Consider the following 13,007-nt stretch of genomic DNA (forward strand, 5'->3'; position numbering starts at 1 on the left):
ATTTGGATGTCATTGTTGCTACTGAAACCCGGTTAAAGGGATCAAGAGGACTGCTCCCACTCCTGGACGGATACGAGAAATTTGTTTCTCCAGGTCCGCCGGCGGGTGGGGGTGGGGTATTGGTCCTACTAAAAAGAAACCGGGTTTCAGAGAAGAAGTTAATTTTTTCGGACCCAGAAATTAGGCTGGTCGTCTTGGACCTGACTTTCAGTTGCGGTAAGAAAATCAGACTGGTGGCAATTTACGCCCCCCCCCCACAATGGTCAGTCTGAGTATTTCCGAGACCTAGAGAAGTTTCTTGGTACGGCGTACCCATTAGTTTTGTTAGGGGACTTTAATGTTATTCACGATGCGCGCGTGGATAATGTTGGCTCGAACCCAAATAGAATACCTAATACCGGTTTCCTGTATCCATTAAGTCGCTTTCAACTAGTAGATCCATACAGACTTGAATTCCCGAACACTCTAATGTGGACATGGTTAAGTGGTGACGGGTCTTTTAAGTCCTATATAGCAGCGGTTTTGGTACCATCACATTTTTCTATAGCAGGTTGGTAGAGGCTGGGAACGACGATACCCTAGAGGAAACCCTAGGTCTGGGAGATAACCAGTTAGACAGTCTGTTCTGAAGGACGTTCGGGCCGGGTGTTTGGATAATTTCCAAAAATCCCTGGCCTGGCAATGTTACCGAGGAGCCTTACCCGTTCGGGATAAGCTCGCATGACACGGTCGAACCAGCACTGCCGACTGTCCAAGATGCGGACGGGATAGGGAAACTGTCCTGCACGCTATTGTTCAGTGTCCGGGAGTGTCTGAAGTGTGGGTTTATGCAGAACATCTGCTGTCAGGTTCGGGAAGAGTACAGCTGTCGTCTGAGTCAATCGTAAAAATTGACCCGCCGGATTTCCTCACGAAAGAAGGTAAGCAATGTTTTCTCGCAGTAGTAGCAATAGCGAAAGAGGTGGTATGGAAGTCGCGAATGAAAGGTTTGGCGACAGGCAACCTCATCTCCGGTCTCGGGTTGGTGAGATATTTTATCTTTCACCTTAAAAGGAAATTGAGGCTGGAAAGAAGATGCCTGTCAAAGAAAATGTTCAAAGAAAGATGGTTGCATGTTGCGAGGGTGCTGGGAATGAAAGATTCCTCGTGAACATGTCATAAGTCTGCATACAAAAGTTTCAGTAGGAGAATGGGGCTCGTGGGTTCGGAGCGTAAGCCATCTCTCTGCTTCATCTCATGTTTGTATTTCGTCCTTGTTGTATCTCATTCGATTTCATTATATTTTGTAAAATTTAAAAAGTCATATAATCATTGTGTGTCTGACCCCAATCAGGCTGTATTGTCCTCCTCTATGTTTGGGCCCTTGTGGCTAATAAAGAAATTGGATGTAGAGGGTTTGTTGGACACAGCGTGAGATGACTGTTGTTATCGCTAGGCCTAACTCATCGTAAAGTCAATACCACCATGACTGATATCCAATCTACAGTGGAGAAGGCTAGCCACTGGATTTGGTTAAAAAGAGACGATGAGCGATGTCAAGAAGGATATTGAGTTTAACTTCATAACCAGCTGATCTAGCAGGCGGGGCCTCATATCAGTGAGGTGCGGTGTGCATTGATGCCGTCGAGAGGTAGGCCCCGAAACGGCGCGCATTCTCCTCTGATGACCCCATACACTTGCTGGCTTCTGGTATATGGAGCTTTTGGCTGGTAGCACTTGCATGTGCAAGTTGTTTACAAGACATGTAGCTGAACTTATTTGTATACTTATTTTCTTAGTTCACATGCTTGTTCTCCAAGAAGCAGATCCTTCATTTACACACTTATGATCTTAGAAACAAGGACTTCATTTGCATGTTTGGTTTGATAATAATGGAGAAATAATTTTCTCTTTTAAGTAGCAGGTAAACCAGTATCAGCAGGTAAACAAGATTTGAAATAATGCAGATTGGAGCCCAGTAAATGCAATTTTCTAGTAGCTTGGTCTGAGTTGAAATTGAACAGCAACACATTTAGCCTATAGAGAGATGGGATAGCAACAAATATCTCAAATGGTACCTTTGCCATGTATTCAAATATTTCCTTTGTTAGGTATTTTATGCTGTTGGATCAAGTGATAAATGCTTAGCTCCAGATCAATACAATGATCAATGGTGTTCCAATCCTAATCATCTAGTTTTTTTTTCAGACTGCATGTCCTTCCTTTTTCAAGACACATCCACCATACCTTTCCTTTTTATTTTAATACAGAGTGTAGCTTGAAGGTGATTTGACAGTTTTCATGTAGCAGTTTGAACTACCATGTAGAAGCTCCCTCACTTTCTTGTTTAATCCTGTCATTGAATTGTGTTTAATGCTGCAGTGGTAGATGTTTTATGTAATTTAAACTCAGACACTGTTGGAAGCTTTGGTTTCGAGAGCATGATCACTAATTATGATCTAAACTCAGCAGAAACTGTACTGAGGAAAAAGTGAATAAAAATAAAGGATGTTTTTGATAGCTTCCATGACCTGTCGATGGGAGCAATAAATCAGTTGTTCTCAGGATCTGAGAAGTTCCTCTTCTTGAAGATAGGACACTATTGCATGCTTTCTCATATTGATGTCCTATTAAGAAAAAGTGCTTGCTTGGAAGCACACTGTTTTAATCTAATAAAAGAATAAGCCTTTGTTCAGATTGATTAGCTGTGGAATGTATCATGATCATGTAAGATATAGCAAGACAAAATGAAGATTTGGCATACAGGGTTGTGTACATGCATATGCATGCAATGTAGAATTAGAATCAAAATGGGGACATCTAGTTTGGAACATAGTGGATTAGAGAATTTTACAAAGTAAGACATCATCTTTACAAGAGAACAGAAATCTTAAAGATAACAGCTTGCATGTTTAAGGGATACATGGACAGTAAAAGTTTCTAAGTTGATGTCTGTATTGTGAAAGAGAACTGGAAGGGCATACATAGGAAGATAATATTTTTCACCAGCTGAGTCAATGATGAGGTACACTTGCTATGGCATACTACTCTGCTATGAATAAGGACCAGTGATGAAAGCAAGTGTTGAGTGCACATCTCATATTTTGGACCAGCATTTATATAAACAGAAGAATTCCTGGCAGGTTACAATCTATTTTCAGTGCAAAGAAATTGTAAGATGTCATACATCGTGGAAAAATATAATGAAGTGAACACAGGAAACATTCAGGTTAAACTTCTGACATTTTATTTCATAAAACAAAATTAGTATATAAAAAACAACTCCTAAATTTAAATGAAGGCTTCTAATAGAAACACAGTCACATGTTTGGGGCAGGCAAATACAGTCAACCTTCTGAATTTGAACTCAGAAGAATTTGGGATATAACCAAATAATTGCAATATATTTAGTTCAGTGCCATTCCTTTCACTTCAATGATATTTAAAATACATGGGCTTGGCAATAACAATTGTTTCTAATTTAGGCTCAAGATCAGTACTTCTGAGGAGGGTGGGGTCAGCTGATTAAATTGACCCCAGTACTTTATTTTATTCACTCCAGAGGGATTAAAGGAAAAGTTGACCTTGGTAGGATTCAAGACCAACAGTTAAGAGCCAAAACAAAGTTTGCAAAGAACTTTTCTGACACTAATAATTCTATCAATCCACCACCCAGCATAATAATAATAAAGACATAAAAATGAGTTTGTGATTAAATAAATGTAACAAAGCTATTATAAAGGCAAATAAGCAAAAATTGTTAGAGACACTGAAATTTAAAAAATTATATCAGGATCACCCTTACAAAAATATAAAAGAAAACTATAAGTGTGCTATAAAAGAATCAGACTAATATTACAAATTGAACACAATGTAAACATAAGATGGCAGGCATAAATGCACTAGCCATCCTAGTTATAAACTACAGCTTCAATACAATAAACTTGAAGCAATGTTAATTGAAGAGCTTTGCTGAAAAAACAGGAAACTATGTTTGACTGAATGACAACATTTCAAAGTTGATTAAAAAAAACAAAGACAAAATTAAAATGACTCTCCAAAATATAATAGAGATAAAGAAGGAGAGAAATATCACATGGACAGTAAGACTCAGAGAAGAAGTCATTCAGAGCAAAAGTCAAAAATAGCACAGTCACTAACAACTACAAAAATAAAATTATGAAAACAGTACTATCAAGGACAAAATTACACAACATGTACAATGAGACAGTTGACAAGATCACATCCAGTTGTCAAGTCTGAGGATATACACAGACATGATTGAGCTGGCAGTTATATCCACCAGGGTAATATGCTGACACTTAGACGTGGTATAAACATGTACTAAAAAGATTTGGTTCAATTATCTGGGACTGTTGTCTAAACTGACAAGGAGATCAAGGACTGGAATGAAATGTCTATCAGTATACAACTAGTTTCCACTTTGATAAACATTTCAATCCCTTCTGGCCAGTGCCCAGTAGGCATTGTTGGAGAAAATGTCAAAGTACAAGGATCTCAAAATTGAAATGCACAGCTTATGGGCCATGAGAGTAAAAATAGCAGACTAGATATGATAAAACATATAACAAAACAAAATATGTCAAGGATCACAACATCGTACACGTTCCATATCTTATATAAGACACTTTCAATTCAATAGCACAGATCAAACTATGCACTCTGCAGGCAATACATATGCTGTAACATATCCATCAAATAAAATAACACATACAACATACTCTACCGATTATTATTAATTAATAACATTTTCTACCCAATCAACATTAAATAAAATACCACAACCCCTACTCTTACATATTTGATACCTAACACTGTTACACCAGTTCATTAATATAACAAACAACACAGCAAATACACTGTCCAATTATCACCTAGCAGTCAAATGTAAACCAATCACAGTACATAGGAGAAACTCACCATTATACAATTCACATTGCATATACCCTATACAGACAAAGCAACAAAACCCCAACAATAATGGTAAAAAGATGTAGTGCACAAACATTACCAAAAAATAATGCAGTACACAGAGATGCAACTGGTGCTGCAGTAAAATCTGTTGAAAATATGGATTAATTCAAACTATAGTATAGGGATTCAGATTACTAAAAAAAAATGTAAGGAAGTTTGATTTAATGGTTTCTATTGCTATTATTAATAATTATATATCAAAATCAGGATCTTCTATGGAGAAAGAACAGAGAGTTTTGACTTGATAGTTATGGTATCATTTAATAAATTTGAGATCTAAATTGTAGACTCATCTGTTGTCTGGTGTAACACAACTCGATTAGAACTTGGGTGCCTCCAGAGGAATACACACTGTTGCAAGCATTTAGACTTCCTCCTTTTAGACTCAGAGGTTTTCCAAAAAGGTTCAGGGGTGATGATGAAATGAAAAATCTATAATCAGTTAGGTGTTAGCCCCAATAGACTTAGGCCCAAAAGCATATCATTTGAGAGAGATTTTCCAGCTATTTGAAACAAGTAGAGTTTGTTTATCTTACATACTTTATTAAGCTTAGGCATTTCATTAATATTAAAATTGACATGGTACTTAATCGGTGCTTCTTTTATATATTCTTGAAGGATGAAATGCAAAGTTGCTTTCAATGGGATTTAAACTAACAACATAAGGAGGTGTGATTAAATACTTAGAGGCATTCAATGTTCTAATTCTACCAATTCAATGTCAATTAGAAGACTAATTTCTTGTACATGCAGAGAGGCTTAATTTCATATGAACAGAGAAACATTAAATTGTGTACTATTTTTAAGTTGAGAATACTCCAGACATACCAAATATAATGAAGACTGGTTAATATAGATAAGAATGAAATGGCAAAAACAGAAAAAAATAAGAAAAGTGAGTTTATTTTCCAGAGAGGTAGATCCTAAGGAAATCTCTGTAAGAAATGTTGCCATCTTTGTTATGGTCCATAGCTTCAATTTTAGAATGAATTTTATCATTGTAAATGCCCATTTCTTTCAGATCAGCAACAACATCTGTTTTCAGTGCTGAACCACTGTTGTCTTTATCAAACTTCTGAAATAATCCACGAATGATGTTGGTGCTGTTGACAAATTTAAATAAATAAAATATATATAAATTTGGAAAAATTTGAATACAGATTAATAACAAATCAAATGTTATTACAGCTACTATGCTTTAATCAACAGCTTATCTAAGGAATCACTACATCTGAGGGCTCAGAATTCTATACCTGTGAGCAAAAGTTTTACTGCATACAAATTTGAAAGCATTCACTGATGAAAACTCTAAAATCCATATGAGTGGAACCTTAAAACCAAAAGAGTAATTTAATGTAAGTTATTCAACATGAATTTATAAAACAAGGGTATTTTTCTGGGCTCCACACGTTATTTTACACTTATAGTTTGCCTCTGATAATAAAAAGATTCTCTAATCCTTACTACAAAGATGATAAATTTATAAAGATGATAGATTTGATAAAGGACTTACTGGATAACATGGACATAGACTCTCCCTAAAAAGACAGTATGATAATAGCTAGAATGCCTTTGATTTGAGCTAACTTGGTGGATAAACAACTTGGACACACTAGTTTAATGATTTCAACTAGCTTGGGCAGTGATCATAAGAATCTATTGGGATAACTGTTTTCTGAATAGTGGAAAAATTTCGTACTAAACATATTGATTTCAAATACAGATAAAAGACTTTAGACTAAGGATATAGTTAAATATACTGCACCAGTATTAACTGGTCTCATTGTTACAAGGGGTTGGGAATGGCCAGAAAGTTGTAGTTGATCATAGGTTGACTCAAGCAGAGCAGACTTAAGGTCCAAACAACAACAACCACTCCAGAAAGTTGAATGGCAAAGTTGACAGGGGAAGGGATTTGAACTCAGAATGTAAAAGGAACTTGAGTAAATTGTCTTTTGTAAGACACATAACAAGCAAAACTTTGAAAGCATTTCAATTCTTCAACCATCTTTATTCCAACAGTATTGCAGATGTCTCCGGCGTGAATCTTCAACTAAAGCTGTGAATTACCTGTCTTTAGAGTATTGGTGTTGTGGTGTTTGTTCTGGTTGTCTGAGCTCCGAGTTCAAATTCCAACAAGGTCAACTTTACTTTCCATTTTTATGGGATTGATTAATTACATACTAGTCAAGTTTTGGGGTTGATTTTTATTCTGTCTCTCCCACTCTCTTTGTTTATTTCCATTATTAACTTCTATAATTTCTCTCAGAATAGCTAGGTTATACAGTGAGAAGGACGTTTGGGTACCAAAGTATCTTTTTTTCTCGATGGTAAAGGGCTGAGTGAGCAGTTAGCAATCTTTTATGCTACTAATCAAATAATGGCTTAAACTAGCTTGGGCAGTGCTCATAAGAATCTATTGGGATAACTGTTTTCTGAATAGGTTAGGGATATAGTTAATTATACTACTCCAGTATTAACTGGTCTCATTGTACCTAGGGGTTGGGAATGGCCAGAAAGTTGTAGTTGATCATAGGTTGACTCAAACAGAGCAGACTTAAGGTCCAAACAACCGCTCACTCAGCCCTTTACCATCTAGAAAAGAAAGATACTTTGGTCTCCAAAAGCTCTTCTCACTGTGTAACCTAGCTATTCTGAGAGAAATTATAGAAGTTAATAACGGAAATAAACAGAGAGAGTGGGAGAGACAGAATAAAAATCAACCCCAAAACTTGACTAGTATGTAATTTATCAAATAAGTAGCACATCTCAGAACAGAAATGAAGGAAATCTTCAACAACATTATCCACTGTGTCCCCCTTTTTGTTTAAAACAGTAGAGTGTCATTTGGTAAAGATTAGTTTGCTATTTCTAGCAGGTTGAATGTGTAGAGATCATTGGCTCAAAAATAGGCTTAAGAATTTTGTTTGAGAGAACTTAAGTTAAAGTCAGTATAATTTTTGAAATCTAGAAACCAGTTTGTATTATACAACAAAAAAAAAACCCTAACATTTTAAGCACTGTCTAATTATAACAGAAAGTACAACCATAATATAAATGTACAAGAATGATGATTTAGACTACCTATAAGAATCTGTAGTTTTGTAACATTTTTTACTTGTTAATTCTAAAAACAAATTTAGCAAACATATGTTTACACCAAGAGAAAAAAAGGTGGTGGGAGTAATTATGATAGCAATCCTGGTCAAAATATATATCTTATTTGAAAGAAACATTGAAAAATCATGTTTGAAGGAAAAATAGGATGTTCAAGGTTTGAAAGTCTTCCAATCATTGATATTCTCAGTGAGGTCTGAGTTAGGTCTAAACCCCACATAATATTAATTATTAGGTTTGAATATCATAGCCTTTCATATTACTTAGATCAATATATTCACTATCAAGACACTAGTTTTGCACACTGTCTAATATATTGATCTAAGTAGTATGGAAGTATTATGTGGAGTTGTTGTTTATACCTAACTCAGATCTGATTGAGAATATCGATAATTAAAGACTTTCAAACCCTGAACATCCTGATTTTTCCTTCAAACAGTGAACCTAGAATAACATTATTTAAAGTGTCTTTTTTGTTGTTTTGTTTTCAAGAGAGTAAGGTATAATTTGAGGAAGGTTTAGCTACTATTTCTAGCAAGTTGAATGCCCACAGAATTTTCTTCAATGGCTTGTAGAGACATGGGTTTTTATGAGAGAATGGTGGGTAAAGTTCTTCAAAGTTTCAAAAGAAATTTTGGTATGATGCAACAATATGCCATGGTGCTTATCTTGTGTTGTTTCCTCTGATGTTTATGTTGGTGCAAAAATAATTGTAATTCTTTTGGAATAAAATCTATTTAACTATGATTATGCCTATAAGCAAAGATGGCAGAACAGCTTGAAAGCTTCCAGAAGTAGATGGTGACATTTGCACCTCACTGGAAGAACAAAAAGTCAACAAACTAAAATATTAAAAAAAACAACAAAAAACATCACTGTTGTAATGTCTAATCTGTGCTTCTTTTGCACTGTGGTACCATTGAATAAGTCATTGGCTCTTGGGCTTGAGAATTTTTTACTACCAGAATAAACAAACTTGTTTCTTGTCAGCAAAAATATAAAGATTCTAATGATTATTATTTTGATAAATGAAATTTATTCTGAGGTACATTGTCTTATGATAGCTATATATTCCACACACATACACACACAGATACAAAAATTCAATACAGATGGACATACATTTTATTGCATATGTATAGATATATTTCAAAATAGGTGTGGTATAGGTGCAGGCATGGCTGGGTGGTTAAATTTGCTTCTTAACCACATGATTTTGGGTTCAGTCCCACCATGTGGCACTTTGGACAAGAGTCTTTCTACTATAGCTTTGGGCAAGCCAAAAATAAAAAAAAGCTTTGTGAGTGAATTTGGTAGACAGAAATTGAAAGAAGCCAGTCAAATGTGTGTGTGTATGAATGATCTTGTCTTGACAACACATGATCATTGTAAATGAGGGTCATTGTCATCTAAGCAGTGTTGTCCATTTCCAATATTATGCAAAAATGTGTCTGGCTATAGGGAACTATTACCTAGCTTGGAGAGAGGTAAGAAATGCAGACAGGAAGGTCAAAAAATTTGCCTCAATAAACTTTGTCCAACTTGTGGATGCATGGAAAAGTGAACATTAAAATGATGATTATTATAAAAAGAAAAGTGACATACTTCTTAATCAATCCAGGATATTTGTGCATGTAAATGATGAAATCCTTTTCTTGAATTTTTGCATCCTTATCAGGATCAATATCTTCCATAAGTTTCTACAACAGAAAATAATAGTAAAAATTTTTTATTTAAACATGAGGCCTCAGTTATGAGTGGTGGAGTATAGAGAATTTGGTCCACTCTAATATTCAAATGGCACTTATCCTATCAATTCTGGAAGGATGAACGTAAGGATTTCACAACTAAATGTTGCAAAATATTTCGTCTATCACACTTCTGATCATACCAACCCACAGGCCAGATAATAATCTTTTCTACTATAGGCACAAGGCTTGCAATTTTGTGAAAGGGGGCTAGTTGATTATAATAAGTCCAGCACTTGACTGGTACCTATTTTATCAACTCAGAAAGGGTAAAAGGCAAAATATCAATAATAGTTTTTATTCTTAAGCACAAGGCCTGCAATTTTGAAGCGAGAAGCTTAGTATCATCAATCCCAGTTTTTAGACTGGTACATTATTTTATTGACCTTAAAAGAAAGTTCAAATCTCAATGAGATTAATTTTGCCGAAGTAAATGAATCAGAAGAAATGTCAAAAGGCATTTTTCCCAAAGCTCTATCAATTCTAACAATCCTCTACCCAGATAATATTGGTTTCAAATTTCAGCACAAGGCCAGCAATTTTAGTGGGAAGGGTTGATTGCATCAACCTAGTTATTGCCTGGAATAATAATGAACACAAAGAACAAAATAAAAGTCTTGAGAATGCAGGCTGCAAAAATAAATCTAACATATGGAGAACATGTTAATGAAGTAATAACCAAACAGGATAAAGCCTAAATTTTAGAATAGAAAGTTTCAATGATAATCCATGATAGTCTAAAGTTGGGAATAATTAAAAAATTACAAAAAGCAGAAGACCTTCATATGGGTTTCAAAAAAATCCCTTCTGAAGATAAAAGTCAATAAATACAATAATGAATGCAAACTTAACCATCACAGACTTAAAGGAAGCTAACAAAATTAACATCATTAGTTTAGATGATACATGCAATAGCCATTTGTTAAGAAGGAAAGTACAGAACTACAGAAACAGGAATATAAGAACCAAAACATGAGAAACATATATACATTAAAAGATAGAAAATAGAAAAGATTTCTCAGTCCTCGGCAAAATCAGTAAGAAAGTGATGCAACAAAACTGAAACAAAGAAAAACAAATACTACAGAAATGAAGCATTAAATAAAAGAATGCCTGAAACAATGCAGCTTCATCTAATTACAAAGAATTCTATGAACAAAAACAGTTTTATTCCAACCCAGAATGATTTTACTGAGAACTTCATAAAAATAAAATAGAAACCAATACAGCATCAATTCAATGGCAAGAGCAGTTAGTACAAGAATTTGCCATGGAAATTTATATAGAAAAATGTGCCAAGACAACCTTAAGGATAGAAAGATTCAGAACAATATAGACTAACGAAAGGTATAGAAATACTTAGGAATGAATGAACTTGACAATGTACAATGTACACAACTGAGAGAAAATAGTAGGAAGCATCATTATAAATGTATTAGATTAATACATAAAACAGCTAAATGAAAAACAATGTATTTAGTATCAATACTTTAGCTGCTCTAATAAGTTAGTTATATTCTCAACTGGATGCAAAGCAAACTAGTAAAGCTGAACAGAAGATAGAAAAGCATTAAAAAAGTATTTATTACTATCATCAGTCAAACTCGATCAGATTTGTATGATGATTCTCCACCTATCTGTCTTCCAAGGCATTTAATAGTTCTTATTGACAACATCTGTTACCTGATCAAAGAATGTTTTCACAGGGCAACCAACATGCAACATGATTATGAACATGTAGAGGAGTCCAAGTTGGATATCACTGACCAGCTCTTCCTTACTTCTCCAGCAGTGTCCAGTAAAGGAAACTCCTTTCTCTGATTGTGACTGATATTTTGGAAGCTTACTGGAGCCTTTCTTAGTTGGTGTGTTCTTTTTAGGACAGATTCAGAAATATAAGACTAGGTCTTTCACCACTTACTCACATTCTTTAACCACACTTCCTTCGCAATATCCTGCCACTTATATTATGGCATTTGAACATCAAGGGTATGCCCTGCACTTGCCACCTCTCTCTTCCTTTACTCTTCCTATATCTCTCTCTTCCTTTACTCAACCATCACATTTATATTCTGATCCCTGTTCCTTGTGAGTATGCCCAGCATTTTGCTACCATCTATCCTGCTGTCTCCCACTTTCTCTCCTTCTCCTTCACTTCCCTTAGGTTGTCTTCATTCCTGATCTTTCTCTCTCCGGCTGGGTAACTTTGAATTTCCTCTACAGCAAGACACCTGTATCTGTCTCACTATAACCTTTTCATCATCCAACACAAGATCACCTCCTCCAATGCCTCCTCTCCTCTTGAAATTTTTTGTTTGTTTTTTTTTTGTCTAGCAAGTACTTGGTGACCGTGTCAGTGCAGGTGCCACTTAAAAGCACCCAAACCACACTGTAAAGTAGTTGGTGTTCAGAAGGGCATCTAGCTGTAAAAACCTTGGCAAAACTGACCTAGCTTATGCTTGTGCCATGTAAAAAGCACTAAATCCACTCTGCTGAGTGGTTGATGTTAGGAAAAGCATCCACCTTTAAAAATTCTGCCAAAACAGTCACAGAAGTCGGGTGCAGGCTCTAGTAAAACTGTACCACCCATGCTAGCATGGAAGGCAGATATTAAACCATGATGATGATGATGACACAAATATCAAGTAAGGAAATTTTATACAAAGGGAAATTTATATAAGGAAATTTTATACAAAAAGCTTTAAAGCATGAATGAAAGAAAAATTCTTTTCTGTCCTCAAGGAAATCCTTTCTATTATAGGCACAAGGTCTGAAATTTGGGGGAGGGGGCTTGTCAATTACATCGACCCCTAGTACTCAACTGGTACTTAATTTATCAACCCCAAATGGATGAAAGATAAAGTTAGCCTCAGTGGAATTTGAACTCAGAACATAGTGACAAGTGAAATACCACTAAGCATTTCGTCTAGCATGCTAACAATTCTGCCAGCTCGCTACCTTTCTGTCCTCAAAGAAATCAACAAATACAAAATCAGTGAGTTAAGGAAAAAGGAGAAACAACAGAAACTGTAATAAAGCTAAAATCGAAGCTAAATATGGAACCATAGAATGCCATGAAATAGTGGTGACCAGAAAAACCCTTATGCAGTCACAATCTGGAAAAGCCAAAAAAGTTGAAAAAAGGCAAGGAAAAATTGCAACACTGAC

The 13,007-nt window shown here is 35.4% G+C and overlaps 1 protein-coding gene across 2 annotated transcripts in view; it reads right to left on the bottom strand.

Annotated features, from left to right (window-relative positions):
• Nucleotides 1-3,209: 3,209 nt before the first annotated feature.
• LOC115210926 (calcium-dependent protein kinase 12) overlaps nt 3,210-13,007 on the bottom strand; it is a 71,959-nt gene continuing 62,161 nt past the window's right edge. For both annotated transcript variants that reach the window (XM_029779715.2, XM_036502151.1), the window contains exons 3-4: nt 9,697-9,791; nt 3,210-6,077 (exon numbers count right to left, since the gene is read on the bottom strand). In XM_029779715.2, coding sequence (XP_029635575.1) covers nt 5,876-6,077; nt 9,697-9,791 — 297 coding nt within the window. In that variant the 3' untranslated portion in view covers nt 3,210-5,875. The remainder of the gene's footprint in view (nt 6,078-9,696; nt 9,792-13,007) is intronic.

This window comes from Octopus sinensis, linkage group LG4, assembly GCF_006345805.1.
Source record: "Octopus sinensis linkage group LG4, ASM634580v1, whole genome shotgun sequence".
Lineage (NCBI taxonomy): Eukaryota > Metazoa > Mollusca > Cephalopoda > Octopoda > Octopodidae > Octopus > Octopus sinensis.